Genomic DNA, 27,909 nt, shown 5'->3' on the forward strand with positions numbered 1-27,909 from the left:
GAAAGCGTGCACGTGGGTACTTGTGTGAGCACTGGGTGTGTGCACGTGTTTGTGTGTGTGTGTGTATGTGTGTGTGTGTGTGTGTGTGTGTGCCGGTGAGCACACACATGCACGTGCATGCTGGGGGGGCTTGCTCTTCAGATGCTGTGGAGAAGCAGCCCTGGAGCCCGGACACCAGGCTCAGGAACTGTGTGCCGTGTGACCTTGCAGAGTGTCCCTCTCCTCACTAAGTGTCACTGTCCTTGTCTGTATATACCTGTCTCATCTACCTGTCAGGGTTGTTATGAGAGTTGAAGGAAAGACATCTGGAAAACCGTGTAGCATGTCACGCCGTGGCATGGGGACGGGGGAGGGGCGGTCTGTGGTAGATAGAGCAGCCAGGAGCTCCGCTGGGGACTTGCAGGCAAGTCCCACTTGCAGTCCAGCTGCGAAAAGGGCCAGAACCTTTGTCCCCAAAAGCGCCTGCACGAGCCTGGGTGAAGCTGAGGTCCAGGAGATGGCAGAGCTCATCCGATGAACTGTGTTAAGGTTTACAGCGCTGGGAGGGAACTCAGAAGGGAGCTCACCTCTCAGGCGTCCCAGGGCCTGCCCCATTCCCTCCACGGCCCGCAGCCTGTTCGTTCCTGGCCGGTGCCTCACCTGAGAAGTTGAGCGGTGTCCGGAGCTGGAGGAGAGCGACGTCGTAGTCGTGATTCTGGGTGCTGTAGAGGGGGTGAGGGATGATCCTCTCCACCACAGCCCCCTGGTGAGGCCTGACGGCACTGTGGCTCACCAGCCCCGTGTACACCCGCCAGCTGGACAGCCGGGACAGCCTAAAACTACACACAGGAGCCGTGCTGAGCCCAGGGAAGGGAGGGGCAGAAGAGGCTGACATAAGCATGCTGGCGGATGGAGGAAGCTGGCCAGAGAAACCATTAATGGAAGCCCCCATCACCAGGCTGGCCACTCGCAGGACCCAGGGGCCAGGCCTCTTAGTATCGTTGCAGCAGCTGGCAAGATACTGGGCACACAGTAGGTGCTTAATAAATGCTGCAGAACGGCCAGAGACATGAGACACTGGGGGTCATCTGCAACCCCCCAGCCCCTCTGTCCTGAATGAGCCCCCTCCACATTTTGTAACGAACAATCAAAGGGGCTTGTGTGACCTCCTAACTCTGAGTCAGAAAAAGTTCTGGGAGTCCTGCCTCTCCACTTACTACCTGTGACCATGGGGAAGACACCTCACCTCTCCCAGCCTCAGTTTCCTCATTGTGAAGTGAGGAGTGTGCTACTGCCCTGCCCGCTGCCAAAAGAAGAGGTCCAAAGAGCTCATTTGCTCGTCATTCATCCCTTCCTTGCTCCAACCAGTATTTATTAAGCACCTATTGTATTTCAGGACTGTTCTAGGCCATGGGGACATGGCCATGGACAAATTAAGAAAGAGACCCAGGGGTAAACAAGACTGAGAGTCCCCATTCCTGGGGAGCTTCCAGTCTAAAAGGGAGGAGAGACATTAAACAAATAATTACCCGGAAGGTGATTTAATGACACTTGTGATAAACATTAAGAAGCACAGAGCGCTGTGAATATGAAAGTATTTTGAAAACTTCAAAACTGAGCCAGCACAGAGGACCAGTCTTTGTCTTACTGCTGCTACTCATGCAAATTGTTCTTGGCACTGAACGGGGAGAGCACTTCGCAATCCATGCCCCTGAGGACACACATGGGGAGGCAGACTGTTCGACGTGGACTTTTTTTTTTAATTTTTATGTTTGTATTTATTTTTGAGAGAGAGAAAGACAGAGTGCGAGTGGGGAGGGGCAGAGAGAGAGGGAGACACAGAATCCGAAGCAGGCTCCGGGCTCCGAGCTGTCAGCACAGAGCTCGACGAGAGGCTCGAACCCAAGAACCGTGAGATCATGACCTGGGCCACCCAGGCGCCCTCGACATGGACATACCAACGGCCAAACGGAAAAGGCAACTGAGGCCGTGTCCTCCCCAGCAGCCCCCGAGACTTGCCTGTGCATGCAGTGTGCGGCCGTCATCACCCAGCGTGGGGCCAGCACAGAGCCCCCACACGTGTGCCGGGAGCCCAGGGCCACACTGGCCTGCCAGGGCCAGCGCCCGGGAGCCACGGCCTGCCCGCCAACTATCCGGGAAGCCAGGGGCCTCGTCCCACACTCTGCAAACAGGAAAGCATGAGTGAGATGGTGACTAGGGAAGAGAGGTGGGTGATAGATTGGTCCTAACTCTTGGGGAGCACGGTCCAGTGTGGACGGCTCTGATTTATTTCTCCCGACCCTGAATTGGGGGTATGAGAAGGCAGAAATCAGTCTGCGAGCTCACGGAGGCCCACACCCAGGCCTGTGTTGTGTGCAGAGCCCCGACACCTAACCAAATGCCTGTCCCACAGGAGGGGTCAGAATGTTGGTGTGTAGAGGGATGCATGCAACAGGAGAGGTGAAGACACAGACGGATGATTGGGGTCACACGCAAGGAGCTCTGCAGACTGTCTCCCATGCAGCCCCTGGTTTACCACCTTCCTTAGTCTCCTAAAGTTGCTAACCGGTTAACGGCCTATAGTAATCCCCCTGGGGTCTCTCCAGAGGAAAGCGGGAAGGAGCCTCAGAAGTCAAGACAGATAGTGCTAGGAAGAGAAGCAAGATCATCCAACCAGATCGGTGGCTGGTGGGGGACACGACAGAGGAGTGGACGGGGCTCTGTTGAGATGGAACTGTGTCTGCAAGAAGGTGACCGGCAGGCAGAGGGGAAGGTGGGCAAGGAACCCCATCCCACACCCACTCTGTGTGGCTCTCCACACTCAGGACAGTGGGGAGACCCTTTCCTCCCACTGCCGCCTTCCTGGACTGGACACATGACTCACCAGAGCATCTGAGGGAAACGATTTGACCAGAAGCGCAGCTGTCCCTGCAAAATGGAGATGGCAGCAAGAAGCTGGACAGGGGCCCACCCGAGGGCATGGAGGCCAGGTGGAGACAGAGGAGGCCTCCGGTGCAGCCCCCCTCTGTTTCCCACCCCCGCCCCAAGCTCCAGGCCCCTCCTCATTCACAGGCCCCCAGGACAGCACTGCTACCCTGGCCCATTGCCCCACCCCGGGGTACCAGCGGAGGTCGTGGCCCTTGAGGGTTGTCCTAGACAGGGCCCCAAGTTACAGACAAGAAAGTCCAACTGTGCCCACTAAGAGCCCCCAAATGGACGTGTTTTCGGTGGATGAGCGGATAAGGGACTGAAGGAAGAACAGGGAGCTTTGTCCCATGCCCCTCCTGGGCTTACTCTCTCTTCTCTATCCCCCGCCCTTTGCTCTCCTCTCCCCCTCCTCCTTCTTAGCAAACCTCCATTCCTGCTGGACCAAAGCCCTCTTCTCTCACCTGCTCTTACTGGCCCCAGCAGCCTAATGCCTCGATCGTTCTAGTGTCTCAAACCCACAGCATCCCGGCTCTCCTGGCAGAGTGAATCCCCACTCATGGGAACGGAGTTTGTGATTTCAGACTGGGAAATGTTGCTCTGTGTCCTATGTCATACGGCCAATGTCTTTGCTACCAGCCTCCCATGACAGGAAGATTTCTGCCGGACTGTTCACCAGGAAGTAAGGGACCCCACTCAATCTCCTCAGAAGTCCTACCTGGGCTGCCACACCTCCTCCAGGAAGCCTCCCAGTCCTGGAGAGAGCTGAGCAAACCCCTGGGAGCTGTTGAGCTGGATGTCAGACAGGTTCACTCCCTTGTAGTGAGTGAGTCTTGGCAGAAGAGGGGAACAGAACGGGAGGAAATCAGTTTACACTGTAGCACAGGAGATGGCAGTTAATCATGACCGGGATATACGTGATATACAATCCACCCAACAGTACCCTCACTGAGCAAGACTTTGACGATGACTTCTGGGATTTATATTTGTTAAAAAGCAGTATTGCTCAAAGGAGAGAAACAGGCTGGGGTACCATCGTGTCCAGAGGCCAGGAGATGGCCAAAGTGACCTCTTGCCAGTTCCTGAGCACTTTGATGGGGACGGGCAGATAGAGGTCTCCAACTCCCCCTTTCCTACCACCAGCCTGCCACCCTCCCCGGGCCCCTAGCCTGGCCCCAGTTACCTGAGATGTCCCAGGCTCTGGCAGATCCGCAGCCCCAGGGCAGAGCTCCAGCCCTCGTGGCAGACCAGGAGCCAGTCTGGCCGAGCCCTCACCTGTACTGCCAGCAAGAAGCCCTCAGGGTTGATTCTGAAAGATACTGAAGGCACAGCATAAAAGTCACATCCTACCTGCTGAGGGGTAGAGGGGCAGAGTGGCCAGGGGGAGCTGGACCTGGCCGTGCGGGGACCCAAAGAGGCCTTAATGACCCCTGTCCGTGCCTCAGCTAGAGATCAAAACGGTCCCCAGGGTGTGCTGGCTGCTCCGAACCAGAGAGCCACTGTTTGAGGCTGGACCATGTCACTCCCTTCCCACCAGAGGAGGAGACCCAGATGCAGGCAGTGGATTCATGGCCTTCCATTTTGGTCCTCTTTGCCCCTGGCCAGAAGTGGGGAGCCCAGAGCTCTGAAGGGGCTCAGGGCTGGGGGGAGGGCAGTCTTGCTGCCTTGGGGGTGTGGCCCACCTGTTCTGGGAAGCGAAGGGAGCAGGGCTTCCTCACCACTGGCCTCTGAGCAGCTCAAAGGCATCTCCTCATCCTGCAAGTTCCCGGGAGATGGCTGAGAGGCGGCTGGCCACAGATACAGCACTTCAGAGGACAAGGACAGGGAGAGGTCACAGAGAAGAGGCTAGGAGAAGGGAGGGATTCCCAAGGAGAGGGCCAAGGGGCAGAACAAGACCCCTGCAACAGAGGGAGACAAAAGCAGCTGCCTGGGGACTCACGCACCACCCAGCCTTAGGCGGGTCCCCCAACTAACACCCCGAGGAGAGCACACTCTGTCTGTCCCTGTCTCCGTCTCTCTCTGACTGGGAATGATTTCTAGAAAACGTCTGCCCTGGGCCTCCCCGGGTCATCCATTCAAGTACCTTACACTTCTCACTGTAGGACTGAAACATTCTTTACGCGGAGCCTAAATCCCTCCAGCTGCAAATCCATCCCTTGTCCCCTGCTGTCAGCTCGGGGTAGATCAGAAAGACGCTCTTCCCGACTGCCCTTTACACCCGCTTGTGTCTTGCAACAAGGATCCCCCAGATCCTGTTCTCCAGCCCTCCCCAGAGCACCGAAGGGCCCCAGCACTGACCGAGAAGCCATGAGCCGACGCTCGCACCAGCCAGCAGCGCCAGGGCGCCCAGCGCCACGCAGCCACGCCGCCTTGGGCACCAGCGCCCCGCCTGAGAGGCTGTGGGAGAGGGCAGAGGAGTCTGGGTGCCCCGCTCCTGCCTGCCAGCCTCACTCTGCCCTGAGGCACCTCCATGGGGCATGGCAGCCACTGGGCTGTGGCGGGAGTTTGCTCCCACTGTCCCTGCCCACCTCCCCCTGCCCCATCACCACAGAGCCCACTCAGTCCCCAAACTGGGAAACGGCCAAAGCGGTTCCGGGAGGAGCAGTGAGGCTGCCTCTCGCCATCGGTAATTTGGGACTGGCCCATGAAGGGTCTGGGGAATGTGGACAGCTTATCCACTCACTGTCTCCACCCTATCATTCCCCTATAGCCCAATCTCGCCTACTGGGCTGCTGCTGGGCCTCAGGCCTCCTCAGTGGGTCTCCTGGCTCTGCTCTGAAGATCCCAGGTCCTGGACCCTCCTCTGCATACTGAGGCTCCATGTGGGCTTGGCCATCCGGCATCAGGCTCTGGGAAAATAACTGTCGGTCACTCAGGATCCCCACACCACGGTGAGAAGTCACAGCCCACTACGAGCCCCCACTCTCTAACCTCGGCTGTGCACTCACTGCCTCTTCTTCATCTTAGACACTCTCTCTGTCTTCCCACCGATGCCCATGCCCCTCCAGGCCTTCTCCGCTCCCCTGGATCCCCTAACCTCACCGACCTTATTCTTACAAGGCCAGTAAGCATCAGAGCGGGGATTCAAACCCAGACTGGGCTGACTCTGAAACCCACACTCCTCACCACCCACTCCCCTTGCCTCCCACAGCTATCAAGGGCATCCACTGAGCCTCTCCACGTCCCTCCTCAGGACTCCAGACCCCAGCCTTCTTCTTCCCCTCCTGTGTCAGAGTAGGAAGTGCCCCTGCACAATGCACCATATTTAGCCCAAGTGGATAGGCCACAATGGGGAACACTGTAGGGAATTCAAAATAAACCAACATGGAACACTCCCCAGCTGCCCCCAAAGAATCTGCAGTGGAGTCCTGACAATAGGTCATGTAAAAAAAGCAGAACATGTTAAGTGACAGAAGGGAAGTTCAGTTTCACCACCACTGGCATTCAGAAGCAGAGCTTACTTCTCACCAGGGAGATCAAAAAAGGCTTCCCAGAAAAGGCAGCCTGAGACAGGCCCTCGGAGACGCACGGGGCCTACATGGACATATGTGGGCATTGGGTGTTCTAGGCGACTGAAGAGGCAAAAGCATGGGGGTGGAAAAGCACAGAGCAGAGTAAGTTATATGTTTGCCTGAAGTTCACGTGCCGTGAAAAAGAGTAATGGAAAATAAGATCTTGGGGGAAATATTGGAACAGCAGTTCAAAGCTAGGTCTGCAGCCTAACACCTCTCCAAACTTCAGTTTTCTCATTTGTAAAATAAGAGTGGTCACTATTACTACCCAACGAGTAATCTCCCTCCTCTAGTTCTTGTCTCCATTCATTCTCCATGTCAGAGCAATCCTAAAATTCAAACATGAGCAAGTTAATCTCATCTTTAAAGGACCCAATGAGAGGCGTCTGAGTGGCTCTGTTGGCTGAACGTCCGACTCTTGATTTCAGCTCAGGTCATGATTCCAGGTCATGGGATCGAGCCCTGCTCAATCATGGGCTCCTCCCTGAGTGTGGGGCCTGCTTAAGATTCTCTCTCTCTCCCTCTGCCCCTCTCCCCCCACCCTCTAAAATAATAATAATAATAATAATAATAATAATAATAATGTACCAAATGAATCTCTGTAGTCTGATAAATCCAAAGTCCTAAGACATGGTTCACAAAATCCCCTGTGATCTCACCCTTCCTCACCTCTCCATCCCCAGCTGCCAGCATGACTCCCTCCTCAGTGGAATTCAGGATCATACTAACACACATGCCAGTCCTTCAGGCCTTCACGTGCTCTCACACCACAGAGACTTTGCACTTGCTGTCCTTTCTCCCATGTAGCTGACTCCTAGGACCCTTTAAGACATAGCTAGACATCACTGCTCTAAGAAGTTTCCTTCAACCCATAAGGCACCTGTTTTGGCCCTATATTGTGCTCATTTACCTCTCTCTCTCTCTCTCTCTCTCTCTCTCTCTCTCTCTCTCTCTCTCTGCCTTTCCTCACTGGTCTAGGCATCCCTAGATGCCCCGTGGGGGGGGGGGGGGGAGGGGGAGAGAGAGAGAGAGAGAGAGAGAGAGAGAGAGAGAGAGAGACAGAGACAGACCAGGTCAGGGATAGCACAGATGTAGGTACAGCCTTACCATTTGGGTCAGTGGCACCAATGTAAAGCCTCAGGGTCTGCTAGTCAGGGTTCTGCTCCTGTTCTTGGATCAGCATTGATTAAATAGCCCAGCCAGCTTGGTTGGAGGGTGAGGTTTCCCTAGTTCACATAGGGCCCCTCCCTTTATCCTCCCCCCACTACACACACACACACACACACACACACACACACACACACACACGTGCGCGCACGCGCGTGCCAAAGAGACAATAAATCTGCTCAGAAACCATGAATAGACCCCTTGTTGCAGGGAAAGGGGCCAAGGGCTGGGCTGGGCTGGGCAGCCTCAGGCCCTCCCATCTGCTAACTAGAAGCTTAGAAACAGAGAAAAAGGTTATAGGGAGGAGGGGAGGCCAGCTACTGTTGCTTAGCAACCAGGTCCCTTGTGCCAAACAGTGTGCCCCATGCATGCTAGCACATTCCCCCTTCCTGCTGACAGGGCTGTATTGGAAAGACTGATATTAGCATTTATTGAAATGTTTCTGAGCCCTCTGGATTACATCTCATCTCTGTGTGGGTTGGCTTTCCCAGCAGTGTGGTGCTGTCACCATGTTGGAATTGGGATGATAATGAGGAATCTTAGTCGTTTCTCTCCTCAGGGCTACACCTGTCGCCCCAATGCTGAGGAAATGGGGCCTCTCCCCCCAGCTGCCCTGGGGACCAGTTACTACAGGAGCCCCCAGTGCTATCTTGCTTCAAAGCACAAAGTGGCCCGGCTGAGCTGAGCACGCCTGGGAACCACAGCTCTTCAGAGAGGCAGAACAGGTCCCAAGGAAGAAAAAAGACTTGTGTGGCTTCCCCTGTTCCAAATGCTTCCCACGGACCCCTCAGATAGAACAGTTAGGAATACGGGCTTTCACCTAACCCCAGATCTGCCACTTCCCTTACTGTCTCAACTGTAAAATAAGGAAATAGGACCCACCTCATGGGACTGATGTTGGAAATGAAGGAGATATTGAATGTAAAGCTCCTAGCCTGATATCTAGCATAGAATCTACTCAGTAACTATTAGCTGCTATCACTATTATGATTATTACTGTTGAACCTCATCCACACAGCCTTTATTTTTGCTATTTTCCTCTTACATTCAGTGTGTCAACTCTGAGCTTATGGTAATCACACACAGCACCCCACACTTCTAATACAATGAAGAGACAGAGGTCAGCTATGAATCACAGAAGGAGGAGGAAAGAACTGGTGGCGGGAGCTGAGAATTCCCTGGCTAGGCTCTGAGATCCCCTAAAACAAATACCCCTCTGCCTACATAGATGAATAGTTACTGTGTCTGGAATTAGTTTGGGCATGGAGAATGAATACGTCACAAACTAGGAAACTGCAGGCTGAGGGAAGACACAGGAACAGGTATAAATAATTGTTATTTGTGAAAAGTGAAATAACAGGGGCATCAACATAGATGTATAGGAAGATAACGAAATAACCGAGTCCTTTGCCCGGAGGACACAGAAAAGGCTTTATAATAGAGGAGACATTTGAGCTGTGTTTTAAGAAATGAGAAGGCAATCACAGAGAAGGGCATTTCAAATATGTTACAGGTGATGTCAATGAAAATGCCAGAGCAAAGCCCTCTGAAAATTCTCTTCGTCACAAAAGCAAGGAGAAAACTGACAAAAAATTATCAGAATCAACTTCCTCAAAAGTCTGGAAATTAACCGAGGGCTTAATATGGAAAGTGTTTATTCAAGAAAAAGGACACAATCTTGGTAAGAACAGTGAGCCTTTATGGCATTTTAATGTTTATTTACTTTTGAGACAGAGAGACAGAAAGACAGAGAGAGACAGAGTGTGAGCAGGGGAGGGGCAGGGAGAGATGGAGACACAATCCAACGCAGGCTCCAGGCTCTGAGTTGTCAGCACAGAGCCCGACGTGGCATTCGAACCCACAAAACGTGAGATCATGACCTGAGCCAAAGTCGGACGCTTAACCGACTGAGCCGCCCAGGCGCCCTGCTTTATGGCATTTTAATTTGCTCTAATTCCATCACCCTCTCTCCAGCGCTGAAGTAGCCTTAGGAACCAACATCCCATGATCACAGGGAAAATCAGCAGCTTGGTAGTCAGAGGTAGAAGAGGGTTGGAGCTCCTTCAAAAAGCCTCATTTCCAGAGAGCAGTCATTATTTGAACTGTCTGGAAGATCCCTTTTGCAAGGCCATCTTACTTTGACTGGACTCTGAGCTTGCCCAGGATGAAGAGCTTTTTCCCTAAGGAGGTCTGTTGAAAACAAAGACCATTGTGGGCCTTTATGGCTGCCTGAGGCAATGGATAACAGTTGGGGCAAACAATAAGCTAATCAAAAACCTTAAAATAAAAAGCTGGGGAATAAGGTGTCCATAAGGGGATTTTGAAATATTCCAGAGAACCTAGAAAGCATGCATATGCATAGGAATGTGCACATACCCAGGGCTGTGTACTTATTTAGGAAAGACTTCAGGAAGGTCCCAAGCTTTCATCTCTGGCTAACCTTGATGCTCTAAAAAAGTAGGAAGTGAAGGCTAAGGCAGAGTTGTAAACTTCCTGGCTGATTGTTGAAGGCCTGCCCCAACATGCCCCTAGAGCCTCTGCACAGACTGAGAGACTTATTGGTTCTAGGCATCTAAAGCAAATCTCTGTCCAATCTTTAGCTGACCACTAAGCTGACTGAGCAGAGACTTCAGTGGCCACACATGACAAAGAATACATAGACATTACAGAATTCGTTCAGAAAAGTCACTAAACAAACAACATCAACAACAATAAACACCAGGGAAGAGGGAGAATCTGATTTCCAGAGTTGATGTATTATATCATTTAAAATCCAGTTTCCAACAACAAATGGTGAGGCACGCGCGCGCACACACACACACACACACACACACACACACAATAAGAAAGTATGGCCCATATTCAGAGGGCAGGGAAGCAATCAATAAAGGGGTTCTGGTTCAAGATGATGATATACAAAAAGCTCCTGAACTCACTTCTTTCCACAGACACACAGAGCAATGGAGCTCGCTTCCAAGTTCCTTCCATGGAAGGCCTGAGCATCTTGTTCACCTTACAACTCATGTAAGTTATAATACGGTGACTGTAGTTTATAACACTGCAACGTATGATTAGATTTTGCTAAGAGTATATAACTTAAATGTTCTCACCAAAAAGTAAGTAAACAAATATGTCTACAAGGAAGTAAACAAATATGTCTAAAACAGGTGATAGATGTGTTAATAAACTAGACAAGAGGAACCCTTTCACGATGCACACAGACATCAACATCATTAAGATGCACACTTTAATTTTACAATCACAAGTTTGTCAATCATAAGCCTCCATAAAACTGAAAAAAAAAGTGTGGGTTTTAGATTACACTGAGACCGGCCTCTTCCTGGCCATCCTTCTCTGCTCTGCTACCTAAGAAGGCTCCCTTCTCTTTCTCTCTGCTGCTCCTTCCATCCCAGATGAGCTATTCTGAGGGCCCTGGCTGTTTCCCTGGTTTGGACAGAATACCACCACCAGGGTAAGGCAGCAGGAGCCTACGGTGCAAAGTGTAAGGAGGTAGTCACTAGCAAGTGGAGTGTTAGTACCTGACTACTCTAAGAGTGATGCCTCCTTAAATTTTGTGCCATAGGGTGTGCCATCTGAAAACCAGCTGAAGCGTGACCCCTCTGCACGAAGGCCCTGGGATCTCTATTTTTACCATGGTGATTCAAATACAGCCTCATCCTAGTTCTGACCCTGCTCCTCTACTTTCTTCCCGCTGACAACTCCCTGACTCCCAGGACCATGTCTATGGATAAGCCTCAACTCATGAACCTTGAAATTTTGCTTTCTCTCCTCCTTCAGTCACTATTCTCAAAAATATCAGCTGTCCTTCAGAGGGGCCCTGGCACTTTCAGACAGAGAAAAAATACCTAAGTTCAAGTTATAAAGAATTCTCGGACTTACAAACTTTGTTGAAAGAATCTACCATTGAATCTACCATTAATGCTACGGGAAACTGGAGGTGGCCCAAGCCCAGGTCTCCTGACGTCTGGTCCAGGGTTTCCCCCCACTCCTACCACATACATGCCCCACACGTCATGTCTTCGCAGAACATGTGGGCTCAGCGAGAAGAAGGTCCCCCTGGGGACCACAGCTCTGGCCAGCGCCTATGGAGTTCTATCCTGCTCCTGATGTCCCCTTCCTGTCTACCGGTGGGTGACAGCTTCAGCTCTTGTTTGTGGATTTAAGCCTGCCCATGATCTTCTGTTCCTGCCTGCCCTCCCAATTTCAGACTTGCTGAGATGGCCCCCATAATCACTCTCTCTCTCTTTCCCAGAGGAAGAAAGTCTGGCGCTCCCAGTGTAGGTCATGAGAGCACACGTGGGGGGAAATGCAGGATCAAGATTTCGAGAGGCTCTGTACGTCCCCTTCAGTGTCATCTCATGCCCTTCTGTGGCTTCATCTGTACCAGGAATGCCTTTCTCGCTCTCATCCAGCCTCTATCTGTTCATGATCCATCTGTATCTACAATATCCCCAGGTCCCCTCAAACAACTCCCTCCCCCTCCCAGTTCAGTTTGGCTCATCCCACTGGGGTTAGTTCAAGCCATCGGACCCTCTAATGCCATCCCACAGTCTAACGAGGCCCAATGGCATACCTCCTTCCACCCAACCCTCTGCAGAGTAATTTTCTCAATGAAGAAATTAATGATACCTAAATCTAATAAAAGAAAGCTTTAGTGAGTGAAAATCGGGAAAATGCGAGATCCAGTTAACTTATTCTAGACCATTACTGCATATTAACAGGCAGCCAAGAAACCCTGACTGTTGCCATTTTGCTTGCATTGAATACAAAGAAATGGATAAAAGTGTATTTAGAAGGAAAAGAATAGCTATGTGATCTCATATAGTAATCGGTTGTTTATTCATTAGCACACTGCTTTCTGAGTACTCTCTTACATCTTGTTACTCTGACCAAAATCTAAAGTAAGGGATGCCTGGGGCACCTGGGTGACTCAGTCTGTTAAACGTCTGATTCTTGATTTTGGCTCAGGTCATGATCTCACAGTTTGTGAGTTCGAGCCCCACATTGGGTTCTGCACTGACAGTACAGAGTCTGCTTGGGACTTTCTGTCTCTCTCTCTCTCTCTCTCTCTCTGCTGCTCTCTCTTTCTCTCTCAAAATAAATAAATAAAAGAAAAAGACCTAAGTTAAATGTCCCTCCACCTCCTCCAACAGCCTCCACATTGGATAGCCCCCTCTTGTAGTTCAGGCATCACATGCATATGGGACATGGCTGAGGGCTAATTGGTGGTAAGCCCTCAAGACCAGGGACACTGTCTCTTCATCTTCGTCTTTTCAGTTGCACACAGTGACTGGCATGTGGCAAGTGCTCAGTAAAGTCTGTTGGCGCAATCAATCCACATGTGCACTTGCCAGTCTGTTTTATTTCCTCTCTTCTACCATCCTGTCCAGTCAGGGACCTTTCACCCCCCTGCCTTAGTTCAGACTCCTATCATCTCTTGCTTTCTAAACAATCTCCCTGCCTTTCTTCTCAGCCCCACATAGCACATCCTCCACATGGCTATCAGGATTCCTCCTCTTTTTGGCCTCATGTTTCATTGCATCCTCCCCCTCCATACACACACCCCGTAAACTATATTCCAACTATAGTCAAATTTCTAGAATATTCCTCAAGTGGATGCCATTTCCACTCTTCACTTAGGCTGTGCTCTCAGGCTAGAATGTCCTTCCCTCATGTTTTCATAATTAGAAAGCTTCTGATGCTTCAAGATATGGCTCAGCTGTCAACCCATCGCAAAACTTCTCACTGCATCCCCTAAATCCAAAATTACTGGCTTCTTTTTGTACAGGCGCACCCTGGAGGCATTGCTGGTTCAGTCCTAGGCCACAGCAATAAAGTAAATATTACAATAAAGTGAGTCAGATGAATCTTTTGGTTTCCTAGGGCATATAAAAGTTATGTTCACACTATACTGTAGTCTAGTAAGTGTGCAATGACAGCATTATGTCTAAAGAGGCAATACACATGCCTTAATTTTAAAACACTGTATTGCGCAGGGCGCCTGGGTGGCTCAGTTGGCTAAGCCTCTGACTTCAGCTCAGGTCATGATCTCACTGCTCATGGGTTTGAGCCCCATTTCAGGCTTTGTGCTGACGGCTCGGACCCTGGAGCCTGTTTCAGATTCTGTGTCTCCCTCTCTTTCTGCCCCTCACCCCCCCCCCCCCCATTCATGCTCGGTCTCTCCCTCTCTCCCTCTCTCTCAAATAAATAAACATTTAAAAAATACTGTATTGCTAAAATTTGCTAACAATCAACTGAGATTTCAGCATGCTGCAATCACTGATCACAGGTCCCCCTAACAAATACAATCATAATGAAGAAGTTAGAAATATTGCAAGAATTACCAAAATGTGACCTTACAAACATGAAGTGAACAAATGTTGTTGGAAAAATGGTGTCACAGACTTGCTTGATGAAAGGTTACACAAATCTTTAATTTGTAAACAAAACAAAACAAAACAAAAAACACAGTCTGCAAATCACAATAAAGCGAAGTGAAATAAAACAAGGTATGTCTGTCTGCATAGAGTTACTCCTAGCACTTTGCCCAGTAAGCAGCACATCATAGTCCCCAAATTAGAAAAAAAAAAAAAAAATTAGCTCCATTCTGTCCTGCCCTGCACTCCTGTTGCATCAGCCACTAAGGCAGCCATAAAAAGTGGGAAGGACAAAAAAAAAAAAACAAAAAACAAAAAACAAAAACAACTCTCTTATCCCCACGTAGGAGCATGCATTCCCAAGAGGATAGGGAAACAAGGCCTCCCTTGTTCAAATATTCAGACAAAAACTTACCCAAGTTGTATTCTAGGAAATGATTTCTAAGCCTACAAGGAAGGAACTATCCATGGTTTCTGGAGGACTTCTCAAGCTCAGGGATAAAATATGAAGTTTATAATTTACATACCATAAATAAAAATACCACCCCAAATTGTTCATTTTGTTAAGCAACTACGTTTTCCTTTTTTAACTTTGTTTAAAAGCCGTTTACTTTGGGGGCGCCTAGGTGGCACATTGGGGTAAACGTCCAACTTTGGCTCAGACCATGATCCTGTAGTTCACCTGTTCGAGCCCCTCGTCGGGCTCTGTGCTGACAGCTCAGAGCCTGGAGCCTGCATCGGACTCTGTGTCTCCCTCTCTCTCTACCCCTCCCCTGCTTGAGCTCTGTCTCAAAGAAAAAAAAAAAAAAAAAAGGTCAACTTTGGGAGTCATTCAAATTTCTGTCTAAAGACAAGTTTGTGGAATACTCAGTCAAACATGGACTACGAGGAGATTTCCCCACATGGTGAATCAGTGGTGTCACTATTGGACACAAAGGGCATTTTTCACCGGCTTTAATTAAGACAAAAAGGAGTAGCAAAAGATATCAATCATGTGGTTGATTAAAAATAACTTCCCAAACATCTGCTCTAGTTCAGCAATAGCCACCTGACATTTTAAATCAGTATCTAACAACTGATATGACTGTAAAACCTTTGTGACTCAGAGAAAATAAGTCACTCTCTCCATGTGCAACCTTCTCAGATACCCACTTTGTTACCCACTGGTCTTTCCTTTCTTCTCCAAGACTTGCTCTCATCAGTCACCCAAAGCCCATTCATGCCTGCCAGTATATGGTGCAGGGTCGGGCACTGCACAAGGTGCTCTGCTTTCTGGGAACTCAGTCCAGGTCAGACACACACATGCAGAACACAGAGACCACACCATGACCCCGGTAATATGGCGGATGGTAAAATCAACATAAGCAAAGTGAGAGTTTTGTTTTCACATCAGCTTGTGTAGGGGCAGCGTCTTTGATGTTTATTCTGTCTTCACGACCATCCCAGAAGGTGAGCAACACAGGAATTTCTATCTCTGGTAAGTGACCAGGCATAGAGAGCAGAGGAGGTAACTGTTTTGCCCAAGTTTACACGGCTAGGCCAAGTGACAGGAGCAAGGAGAAAATCATGTCTTCTGATTTTACATCAGCGCTCTCTGCCCACCCCCCCCCCAGGGCTGCCCCCTGCAGATCTGGGAAGACCAGTGAGAGACTGCCAAGGTCAGTGGTCCCTGGAGCGAGAGGCAAGCCGAAGACTGGGGTTGAGGTGGGGGAGACAGGGAGAGGTTTGAGGAACCATGCCAGCTCGGACAGGTGGGGTGGAAGCAGCTGAGGAAACCAGCATCAGCCCGTGAAGTTTCCGCGGCGGCGATTTTCGGAAACCCTCCAAATTATGGGAGAACTGACTTGGTATGTGGCAAGATGAGGAAGGAGGGGCATGAAACCACAAGGGTCTTTCCTTTTATTCTGGTTCCCATTCAGTTTTAAAAGACATACCCAGGCTAGAAAAATGCTAATGCCACTTCAGCTCCCCTCTCTTTTCCTGCCGGAACAGAAGCAAAGTTCCGAGGGCCCTGGGGCCGCATCAGGGATGCCTGGAATCAACAATGAGCTCTGCCAGTCTTGTCTCTGTCCTCTGCCAGTCTGTGAACCAGGGTTACAAAGCAGCTGTCACAGTAACTTGACTAATTGAATTAGAGCCCACTGAATGCTTTATTGACCTGAGACTCACTCCAGTGAGCAGGCCCACTTCAAAGGTGACTATGTTCATGGCTGTTAGTTAACAGATTAAATAAAATAGACAAAGACAATGATGGGCAATAGGAAAAGTCCTGTTCCTGCAAACAAAGCGTCTAAAGCACAGCTGCTAGAGTGTGTGACCTGCTATGGGGAGAGTTGTGTGTTCCCTCTACCCAGATACATATGTTGAAGCCTTAACTCAGAACGTGACCGTATTTATGGGGGTGCCTGGGTGGCTCAGTCGGTTAAGTGTCTGACTCTTGGTTTCGGTTCAGGTCGTGGTCTCACGTTTCATGAGTTCAATCCCCGCACTGGGCTCTGTGCCAACGGTGCAGAGCCTACTTGGGATTCTCTCTCTCTCCCTCTCTCTCTGTACCTCCCTACCTTGTTCTGTCTCTCTCGAAATGAATAAACTTTAAAAAAAAATTTTTAAATAAAATAAAATAAAATTAAATTAAATTAAATTAAAATAAAAAATAAAATAAAATAAAATAAAATAAAATAAAATAAAATAAAAGTGACTGTATTCAGAGACAGGGTCTTCATGGAGGTATTCAAGTTCAAAGAAGGTCATTAGGATGGGCCCTAATCCAATATGACTGGTGTCCTTGAAAATAGGGGAAATCTGGACAGAGACGCAGAGAGAAAAGATGATACAAAGAGACAAAGAGAAGACGGCCGTCTACAAGCCAAGGAGACAGGACTGGAACAGACCTGATCTTGGACTTCCAGCCTCCAAAACTGAGACAATACATCTGTGCTGTTGAAGCCCCCCAGTTTGAGGTACTCTGTTTTAGCAGCTCTGGCCAACTAATACCTCTGGACACCTATGAGAGGCAGGAAGACCCCTGGGGGAAAGGACTTTTCATGAGAACAGTAAAAACAGCAACAGCGCTGGACTCAAAAGAAACCTGGGTTGGGACCCTGACTTTGTATTACCCACTATGTGTATCTAGGCAAGACAGTTGACCTGTCCGTGCCTTGACTCCTCGTCTGCAAAAGGGACACATATCTTCCTCAAAGGAGCGGTTTTAGGAGTAAATGTGGAAACACACTCTGGCTTATCCAGGTCCAGGCTGCACAGATCCAGCCCCTCAGCAAGTAGGCAGAGCCGCCAGTGGAACTTCTGACCACCCAGCAAATACTGACGGTGATGATCACAAGGCGCTTTTGTAAAGTAACTGCAAAGTGCACGTTCACCTGATTATTACCACACTGTCTGTGGGATTCTGTGAACATTATGGTGAATGTTTCCCTTCACTCGGTTCCTTCTGCCCCACTGAATTTATTGCACACTTGCTCTGTCTCTCCAACCGGGGACTTCAGCTCTCTGCTTAAAAGTCCCCTCCTGCATTTCTGCTGGCAGCCTTGGAACAGAAGGGGAGTGTATTCAGCCCCCAAGGCCTCCCTCTCTCTCATCGCCTCCCTCTCATGCTCACTCCTGGAGACAGCCATACAGACTTTGGGGGGAAAAAAAAAAGCTTCTTACTTAAATCATTCCACCTCCACCCAAAAATAATCATCATAACAAAACCAAATGGAAAACCACTTCCAGTAGCATTTCATATAATGAAGCCCTAGCTGTACAGAATTATTGACAAATTGGCTGTTTTGGTTAACTGCCTCTGCTATTTAAAAGCCACCCCATGAAGAATTAGATGTCAATCATGTATGCTAAACTCCAAGTGCATTGGGATGGTTTGATCCTCACCAGTTTGAAAGTCTTACAGAATTTGGCAGTGTTTCAGGGACTCCGTCAGGGCTATAGTTGGTGCTGAAGACTCTTGATAACAAGAACTGAAGATAATTTGTGTCTCTAGGCTATATAAATTGTAAACATGTTTTAAACATATACATAAATACAAATATCCACACATAGCCAAGGGAAGAAGTTCCCCTGGGTCCCCAGATCAATTCCTTCCCATGTTAGAGGCCTCACAGGTTACTTACAAGGACACTCCAGTGGGTGTCTGGGTGGCTCAGTTGGTTAAGCATCCTGACTTTGGCTCAGGTCATGATCTCTCAGTTTGTGGGAGCAAACCCCGTGTTGGACTCTGCTACAGCTTGGAGCCTAGAACCTTCTTTGGATTCTGTGTCTCCCTCTCTCTGCCCCTCTTTCGTTTGTTCCTTCTCTCTCTCTCAAAAATAAATAAAATAAAAACTTTAAAGAAAAAAAATGACACTCCAGCTCACACAGCAAATGTGCCTCCCCACCCCCCCCCACCCCTGCTACTCTCTTTAGGTGGCTTACAATGTCACACATCGTGTGGGGCTGACTTCAAACCACTCTGTGAATATTCAGACTTACTCTGCCCAGCTCCATATCAAGAAAAGCATTAGACACCATTCCTGCCCTCAAAGGAGTTCCAGTTTAGTTGGGGAACTGCCTACAAAATTAAATCCTAAATTGGGTGCATTGAGTTCGAAGCACTGAACGCTGGAATTAACAGGTCTGTGATCACTATTCGGGGCCAGGTCCTGTGCTGTGTACTTAGCATAGATTAAGTCACTTCATCTTTTTCGCAAGCCCGTGAGCTCAGTCACACGACTGTCCCCACTTTACAAATTCGAAGTCAGAGAAAATACATAATTCGTGCAAGGTCACAGAGCTGAGAAAGTGCAGCCTTGGGTCCCTGTGACCCCGCAGCCTGTGCTAGCCCTCCACCCTCCAACCAGGCCCCTTCCACCCTTCCTTCCTCCCAAGGACAGCCGGCCCAGCTGGCCACCGAGAAGATCTCCCAAAGGACCGGAATGGAGTCCATTTCAGTCTTTCTTCCCTGCCCTTTTTGTCCCCATAGCTCCTGCTAGTCTTTCCCAAGATAAGATGAAACCAAAAACCAGAAATCTCAGCCTGGAGGCTTTCTCAGGAGCCCCTTTCTTTTGCTCTAAAGCAAAGTCCAAGGCAAAACAGACTTGAATACAAATTTTCAAAGGTGTTTACTTGTCTTCGCTTCGTGTTAGAATAGCATTGCTTTCCTAATGAGACTGTGGCTTTGCCTTTATGAAAAGAAAGCTGTCATATAGGTCTGCTTCTCCTCTAACTGAACTATTCTTTCCTTCTTACTGTTTTGCTGGCAGAAATTGGTAAGAGACAAACAACAGCCAAAGTGAAGATTCTGTGGAGTTCTCAGGGACCCCAAGTTAAATTATCATAGGTTGATAAAGTGAACGTTAAGCAGCGAGGCACGTGAGATAAAGGGAAGCAGAAAAAGAATAAGTAACATTGCCGGCCCCCCAGCCAGATGGAAGAGGTGGCTGGTATTTTTCTAAAATGAACAAGAAGTTGACACCGGGCGGTAGGGGATTTCAACTCTCCCGTAAGACTCCCAGAAGCCCCACTCTGCTAAAACCCAGAATGCCCAGTGTTTTTTTTTTTTTTTTTTAACTATTAGCCTTGCTAATAATTGCTTTTCAGAAAGTCAAAGAAGCAAACGGGCACTTTTTATCCAAAACGTCAGATAGAGGACAATTGCAAATTTCACAACAGGCAAGGAAGAAATGATGTGGTCTAGGCATGGGCCCTGGCTTTAGGGAAGCATATTTCAGAGATCACAGACAGTTGCCAGAAATGATCTCACGGCCAAAGACTTTAAAAGAAAGACATCACACTATGGATGAAAGGGGAGGGGGAGGGAGTTCGAAAGTGAAAATCTGACAATATAATAAAATATGATTATATCACACACACACACAAAAAAGCAGCAGTTTGGCTGCAAATGGAAACCAGCAATGAGTTCTACAAAACAACAACAAACAGGCCCTTCATAAGCAAAAGTATCAGAATGGCCTGGACACAGAAAAACAGCTTCAGAAAGATCAAAGCCCAGAATGTGCTGAAGTTTATAAGAAACATTATTTCATGGAGCTTGCGGGGGTGGGGGTGGAGGGGGTGGGGGGGGGAGGGAGTATAGTCCATGAAAGGAAAGAACCTAAAGAGCTCAGCTCCACTGGGAGCTGATGGTGTGATGTTGAAAACCAAGAGAACGCTGAACTATTCCAACACTGTTATGCTTCCATATTCCTATCAAGGAGAATGATTTTCGGCCTGGAAAGGATAGAACAGACATCGTTGAAAGGAAAACGAAGCCAAAGATAGGTGAGAAGACAGAAAAAGCAAAGCTGGGTTTCCAATGAGCTCATAATTTCAGACTCGGATGAATTCTACCCCACGGGACTTAAAAATGAAAGTGCACATGTAATCCCAAACCCATGCTATTATTTGTGAGCAACAGCAAGGGCCCCAAGTTTGAAAAAGGAGGCAAAAGATCTACTGCTACTTTGGACCAATGCCATCAAAGTTAATTCTATAAAAGATCCCAGGACACCTTACTAAATAGATAGTTGGTGAGCAAGAAGTCCTAATTTTTTCATTTTAAGTAATAATAACGCAGATACAGATGTGGCAAACTATTTAGGCTTTACATTTAGGAACACAGCCTGGTGTTGAAATGAAATTAAATTTGTAACAAAGTTAATCTGACATACTTAATGTCATGCATCATTTTCATCATCTTCCATGTTAATCAAGCATAAATGGAGCCCTTCGTGCAAACGAAAACAATTACTATTCTTTTAAAGTCAGAGAATGCGAATGGGAGACAGAAACCTGGCAGTGGCCACTCTACACCCCGCACTCCACCAGGCAGACCTTAGGGGAGAGGGTTGCCCTGCCTTAAACCAAACCAGTTGCAGACTCCAGCCAATACCCCGTCCTTGGACCCAATAGCTGGAGCTAGGTCACCTTGTCTGTGAAGACAATCTCTGTGGAAAAAACCCAGGAAAATCTGGTTCTAAGAGGGTTCTAAAATCTGGTTCATCAGAGGATATCCTCTCTGATGAAACAATCAACAAGTGGAAGGTCTTTGCTGGGCACCCTTAGAACCCAGAAACTACAGGATTGGGTTAGCTGGAGCAAGCGGCCAGGGCAGAGAGGAGGCTCAAAAGGGAAGTGATGGCATGAGGCAGCCGTCAGGCGCAGTTTGGTGTTTATCTCACAGCCAGTGTTCAGGGAACAGGAGGAGCCTGAGTGGAGAAGTAAAGTTGGGGAAGCAGGGAGGGTGGCAGGCAGGTGGGGGATCCGCCTGCCGGCAGAGGAGAGGGGGAATGAGGAGAGGCGAAGGATGCAAACAAGAAAAAGCTTCAAAGGAAACTAGAGTCAGACTTTACATAGAAATGAGCCCTGGGTTTGAAAAGAGAGGCTGCCTGGCATTTGCTTCCACATTCAGTGTGTTTGTGGGAGCAGGGAGGACGGAGGGGTACAGATGATCAGAGCTGTTGCGTTGCCTGGGTGATCATAATTGTTGAAGATGGGTGATGGGTACCTAGGGGTGTAATATTTTCTATACTTTTATAATATGTTCCCCCCCATCTTTTTTTTTGGAAGCTACTAAAACTTTTCCATTTGCTAAGTTTAAAAGGGGGAGGGGAACCACCCAAATCCTTATAATAATGGCCAACACAATCTTACCTTCTCCTGTTACTTTGCTAACCTCCCCGCCTCCTACTCTCTCCCCCTTCTCTGCTATTCCTTGAGTTCAGCAGGCACGCTTCTCCCACCTTAGGGCTCTGCAAGGGCTGTTCTCTCTGCTTAGAACTACCTGCATCTTGTAGCCACACACCTTACTCACCGTCTCAAGGAGACGTACTCTGACCACTCTATTTGGAATGGCAGTTCACTCCCCTTTTCCCCCTTCTCTGGATCTCCAGTGGAGTTCACATTTTTCACTCTACATGTATTCTTTACACAGCACTTAAAATCTTCAGACATATTGCCTAATTTACTTTGTTTCTTACCCGTATTTGTCACTAGATTTTAAATCGCCAGAGGGACAGGGCATTTTTGTTTGGTGGGGGGAGGTTGTTCAGTGACTAACTAGGGCGATGCTCGACACCCAATAAATGTAGGTGGAATGAACGCGGGGAGTTTTAGAACTGCACAGAGGGCTGAGACCAGGGAGGGGGCAGGTGTCTCTCTCTGGTCTTGGTACCAGTCCCCCATGGTGCTCTTCCCCACCAAACAAGAAATCTAGGGCACCTGATTTCTGAGGAGGAGTGAAGAACTCATACATAGCTCATCAGGTTTATTGCCCTCCTCCCAACCTCCAGGCAGATGTTTCATAACTTGGTTTCTAAGGCTATTCCCGGGTTGTATCACGTGCCATCGCAAAATCCTTAACCAAACTCCTCATGACAAAGTGAGGAATTCGGTCTAAACCATATGATCATTGAACAACTCAAAATTGGGGCTTTGTAGCTTTCAGGAGATTTTAGGCTATTAGCACGATGAGTATTTTTAGGAGGAAGTCATCACAAAACAAATGTTCAAAAATCAAGTCTATGATTAGGAAGAATGTGGGCACCAAAACCCAATTTTAAAGAAAGAGTGCTTTGATAATCTCCAATAGCTTTATCCACTTCCTGCATGTAGAACTATCTCCCTTTACAAGGCAGTTACTCCTATACACAGCTTCACATATCCATGGCACAAAGTAGCTGTGGAGCTGGGGCAAATATCTTTGGGCTGGTTTTCTTATGACAAAACTATGGTGTGTGTGTGTGTGTACACGTCATAACTTTCAGCTGGACAAAATCTTGGGAAATCAAATAAGCAACAGAATGAAACCCCAAAAAAGGCTGGGAATCATGGCCTTAAGTGACCGTGAAAGTATCCACCAGCATGGGAAGTCAATTATCCACATCTTCCTTAACAATGGTATTGATCAAACACCGTTTGATCAATTCACAAGTGATCGCTTGGCGACATTTTGCAGCTTACAGGACAGATGCTGTTCACAGTCTGGATGACCTTCGTGGGCTAACCCAGGCCAGGATACAAGCGCAGGGCAAAATTTCCACAGACCAGACCTAGCTGCCTTGTGATGCTCGCAGGCATGAGGTGAGAGTGCCATCTGGAGGATCTCCCTTTTAAAGAGAAACCCTTGTGCAAAACTGACGTGGAACAAGTCTCCAACAATTCAGGATCCATGTGGGGACAGAAGCCACTATCAAGTGGATTCAAGCTGTCTGCAGTCTTGCCTTTTTAACAAAAACTTTCCTTTTTCCTAAAAGCCTGGGGACCCTTTTATGAGTTTCATTCTTAGGAGTCATTTGTATAGTTCTGATTGTTATTTGGCAAGAGGTTCCTTCTGGGTGGCCCATGGAGCCCATTAAACGAGTCCTCAAGTTCCCTTCCTCCCATCACCTGCGTGCTCTCTCCAAAAGAAGGTTCTACTCACTTCCAGCTCAGGTTCCCAATCAGAACAGGTACCTTCAAGGTCCCTGCAAGAGCTGCCAGACAACCCCAGCTCCCACGTGCCTGATCAAATGGCTCAGCTCTCACCAAAATGGACATGCACTTCATCATCCACCAACCCCAGCCCTGGCCAGGGAGGAAGATGGACTGTGCCTGCTCTGTGTGCCACGGTCTTCAAACTATGAGGGGACACAGTCCTGACACCGTCTACACAGCCTCAGGAGAACTATAATGCAATTTTCTGTGTTATTGAGGAGAGGGAAAGAGTGAGAAGTGCTTTTCAGTTACAAGAGATCCCACCCCCAAATTGCAGTACCTGTCAAGCGACCGTAATAGCTTCTACGAACAAAAGAAATCTGCTATTCTGTGTAATAGTCCTGGGATGCATTTATTTCAGTTCTGTCCTTAGTTCCCCATTCTCTCGACTGCGGAGAAAAAAGACTGCTCCCTGAAATTGTACGAAGTTTCCAAAGCAGGTATTTTTTTCACCTGTGAAAATGGCTCCCTCCTCTCTCAGGAGAGACAACTCCTTTGTTCTCAAAAAACTAACATGGGTTCAGGCCATTCTTTTTTCTGTGAGCTCTCATAGTAGGACCTGCTCAGCATAGACAAACAGCTTATCACTAACCAGCCGATTTCTCTTATTAAGAACAGAAACAGGCTTCTTTCTTATTCATTATCCTGTGACTCTTCTAGTAGGTAAAAGAAACACTACGCAACCAGAATGACGAGGAGCTGAACCAGAAGTGAGGGGGTGAAGGCAGAACACTTGAAGACAGGAGGAAAAAATAATTGTTCTTGTGTGCCAGGAATCAAGGGCTTAAGGCCTCAGGAACCATACCCAATGGACTGAAAACTTCTTCCAGGCAGCATCTGCTTCAGCAGCACCTAAAAATCACACCCTTCGCCCTCTTTTCATGAGAGGAAACAGTATTTCAGTATGAAGAATATCAAGGACTGCAGAGGCCGAGGAAAACTTTGATAGGATACCTCCGTCCGATGGCTGAAAAGAGTTAGAAACAGATGAAGCCAAACTGAAGAATTACCTATGTCCAGCAAATAAAGGGCTGGGCTCCAGAGCCCAGAGTTAGATCTCAGGGCATATATACATGCCAAAGGAACATTATCAATTGAAAACCTCTGTCATTTGGTAGGGTACAGAAACAGTGGAGCTTAAGAAGGTGGGGAAAAAAAAATCCAACCAAGAAAATAGAATTTAGTTGAAATAGCAGAAAGGGTCAAAAACTTATACTGAAAGGAAGTCCTAGGATTTCTAGGCCTTCCAAGAAAGAAGCAAGAAGATGATACATCAGGGAGTCCTCTGTGAGGATCATAAATGTCAATAAAAAGAATGGTGTGGAAGACAAGAAAACTTGTTGGTGTCTTTTGTCAAAGCTCACCATGTTATTAAAGACACTCATCCTGAACTCTGAAAAGCATTATTTATTGGAAAGAACTATTAAAGGAAGTCTCCTTAATTCCTCCGAGGACAAACACAGTTCCCGTCTCCCAAAACATACGTACCATTTGCTCACGAGTTCTTTACCCTGACTCATGGAATCCCCTGCATTCCCTGATCCAAGACCAGGCCTTACATTCACAACAGACACAGTCCCCAGAAGGCCCAGAAGCAACATGGATTAGTGCTACCCTACAGCGTCTTATCAAAGGAGGATGGCTAGGAAGCCAACAAGTTGAGGTGCTTCACTTGACAGCTTATCTTAACATCCAGTTCTTCAACAAAGCCTCATATAAGCCAGGAGGTAAGGCGTTCTTAGGTGAAATCAGACTTCCACGATATACTTGGTTCACCAAAACTAACAGATGATTCCAAGAAGTCTTTAAAGGAGTCATTATGCCAAGAGAGGAATCCAAATAGTCAAAACATGGCTTTCTTGGGAAGATACAGCTATTTAATCTTAGCAAGGGCAGCTGCTCTTCTTTCTGTGTTCTGGAACAAGGCACGGATTAAAGCTTTTACTTCAGTGGAAGAGAATGCAGCTGCCAGGGGCCCCTTTCCATCTGCCCACCTGCAAAATAAAAGATAAAATTCTATTTCCCGTTATGTCTCTGGATAAGCAAGATTTTAAAACTGCTTACTGGATCCCAAATGCTAGTTGGTTTTAAATGGAAGTAAAACAAATGCTGGCATCCTTCCCCTTCTTTCTGGATCCTCCGCTCAATCTCTTTAACTCCTGCTTCTTGGCTGCATTTTGCTATCAGCACAGTCAGATGAAGAGACCAAGTTAGGAAGGTAAGACTCTTCCCCATTATTCTATACTAAGTCCTGTTTGAACTTGAGAATTATGGCCACAACCTCACATGGTTACATGGAGTCTGGGGATCTGTGACTATTTTAAAAAATGAGCCACAGGCAACAAATTTTAACCAACAAAGGATTGGTGTAAAAAATACACAGTGAACTCCCATGAGTCAATAATGAAATCACAAACAATCTCGTAGAATAAAGGGCAAAATGTGAACAGGTCATTTGCCACAACAAAAGAAAAACAAATGATCCATAAAAAGATGCTCAACATCATTAGAATTTAGGGAAATGTAAGTTACAGTGACAATGAACTACCATTTCACACTAACTACAGTAGCAAAAATTCTGAAGTCTGAGGATACCAAATACTGGTGAAACCATGAAGCGGCAGGACTCAATAATGAAATATCTGTAAAACAGAACACACTACAGCTCTGAAGACAAACATGCACGCAGCCCTGTACACAGTCATGAGTCAACTTCAAAAAAACCCAATATTGACCGAAAGAAGCAACTTACAGACGCTTCCGTTTACAGAAAGTTCAAACACGAGCAAGCCTAAACTTTATACTGTTCAGAGACACATGCAAAAGTGGCAAAACTATGAAGGAAAGCAAAGGAAATAAGGAAGGAACACAAAATTTGAGACAGTGGCTACCTGCGGGGACAAACATTTGGAGAGGGGAAACACAGGAGTCTTCGCAGGATCGGTAATATTTTTCTTATATTAGGTAACAGGTACATGAACATTTTACTTGTTTCCTTTTAAGTGTAAATACGTTACATACTGTATTACTTTGTATGTTTGTTTTATGATTTTAAAGCATTTAAACTACACCATCGGAGGTAGATTCTTCAGTAAAAAATGTTCCCAATTAACTACTATCCTCATGTTTACTGAAACCTCTAGGAGAAAAATTCTTCCTAGGCAGAAAAAAAAAGAAGATACACCAGTATTGTGACTGTTCTCAACACAAAGAATTATTATTAGGCTGCAGCAGCAGAAAGAAACTTTCTTATCTGCTGCCCTCTGGAGTCTTACCTAAAGACATCTTATTACCCACTAAGGACTTGTAAATAACAAATACATTAAATCTTGTAATAATGAGGTTGGAAGTATTTTGATGTGACTTTTTTTCAGGTGGAAATGTCACTTTCTTTGTTTTAGAATGAACAATATATACTGAGAAAAACTCAGACATATCTGGGGTGACTGGTCTAATACAACGGGGCACCTGTAATACACTAAAGAACCAGGCTAAAACAGGCAAACAAGTAGCTGTAAGGATGGGGAGAGACCTTGAGGCCTATTCAGGGATTCCCTATGCAAGGTATGCATACCCTGATTATTAATATCTACCAAGACAATAATAAAAGCATCCATGAATGTGTAACTAACCTGTGTCTATCCTTTTTTGTGCAGCATCAATGACCTCTGCATACTAAGTATGATACAATAAAGCATACAGTTACCCCACACAGCAACGTTAACTAATGGTGTTTGGTAACAGGGGGTGGGAAAAACATCATCTGCTAGATGAATCCTCTCTATGTGTATGATGCTTAATCTCTAAAACCACTGTACTCCCTGCAGAAAAACTGCTGGTCCATCAAACAGTGGTTGATGTGGAATATTCCATACAAATAAAAGTCAATTTCTGTTAGCGAATCAAAGACAGTCGTAAAATGTATCCACTGTGGGTTAAAACAGGCAACACTTCCCATCCAGGTGTCAGAAGGTTGTACTTCTTACAAACGAAAGACCATCTGTACAGCATGCCAAACAACATGCTGAAGACTAAAATAGTATGAAACAAGAAGTCTTCATGTTATCAAACAGGAGAAAGTGGTAATGGGGAGCCACATAATTAGAGACCATGGCAAGGCTCCAACTACTGTTACTCAACATGAAACTCTTTCCTGAGCAACTGGTTAAGAAACAGAGAAAAGCACTGCTCTCAGTGGCACTCGCACTCTGTAGCTATCTTTGGAGAGACACATGCCTCTGTAAAAGGGTAATACCTACCGATCCCCAATTTCTTGCAGGCTGGCTTGCAACATCATCATCAATTCCTTGAATGGCATCCATTTTGGCACATAGACTGGAACCTCTTCTTGGTATTTCTTGTTCTTGCTTTCTTCAGAGAGAGGTGCAAACACTTGGGGCCCCTCATCCACCACCGTTTTGCATAAGGAATACAATCTATCACCATCTTCAGTAGAGATGTCC

At 47.4% G+C, this 27,909-nt stretch overlaps 1 protein-coding gene across 8 annotated transcripts in view; it reads right to left on the reverse strand.

Moving 5' to 3' along the window:
• The window catches only part of TMPRSS5 (transmembrane serine protease 5), a 92,000-nt gene extending 64,115 nt beyond the window's left edge, over positions 1–27,885 (reverse strand). For all 8 annotated transcript variants that reach the window (XR_006713737.1, XR_006713738.1, XM_045482851.1 and 5 more), the window contains exons 1-9: positions 27,706–27,885; positions 5,630–5,753; positions 5,203–5,301; positions 4,587–4,709; positions 4,088–4,223; positions 3,623–3,736; positions 2,864–2,907; positions 1,999–2,161; positions 640–818 (exon numbers count right to left, since the gene is read on the reverse strand). Coding sequence is in view for 6 of the 8 variants with exons in the window: in XM_045482851.1 (XP_045338807.1) it covers positions 640–818; positions 1,999–2,161; positions 2,864–2,907; positions 3,623–3,736; positions 4,088–4,223; positions 4,587–4,709; positions 5,203–5,301; positions 5,630–5,753; positions 27,706–27,768 (1,045 nt within the window). In the remaining 2 variants the exon portion in view is untranslated. The remainder of the gene's footprint in view (positions 1–639; positions 819–1,998; positions 2,162–2,863; positions 2,908–3,622; positions 3,737–4,087; positions 4,224–4,586; positions 4,710–5,202; positions 5,302–5,629; positions 5,754–27,705) is intronic.
• Positions 27,886–27,909: the final 24 nt, after the last annotated feature.

This window comes from Leopardus geoffroyi, chromosome D1 (genome assembly GCF_018350155.1).
Source record: "Leopardus geoffroyi isolate Oge1 chromosome D1, O.geoffroyi_Oge1_pat1.0, whole genome shotgun sequence".
Taxonomy (NCBI): Eukaryota; Metazoa; Chordata; class Mammalia; order Carnivora; family Felidae; genus Leopardus; species Leopardus geoffroyi.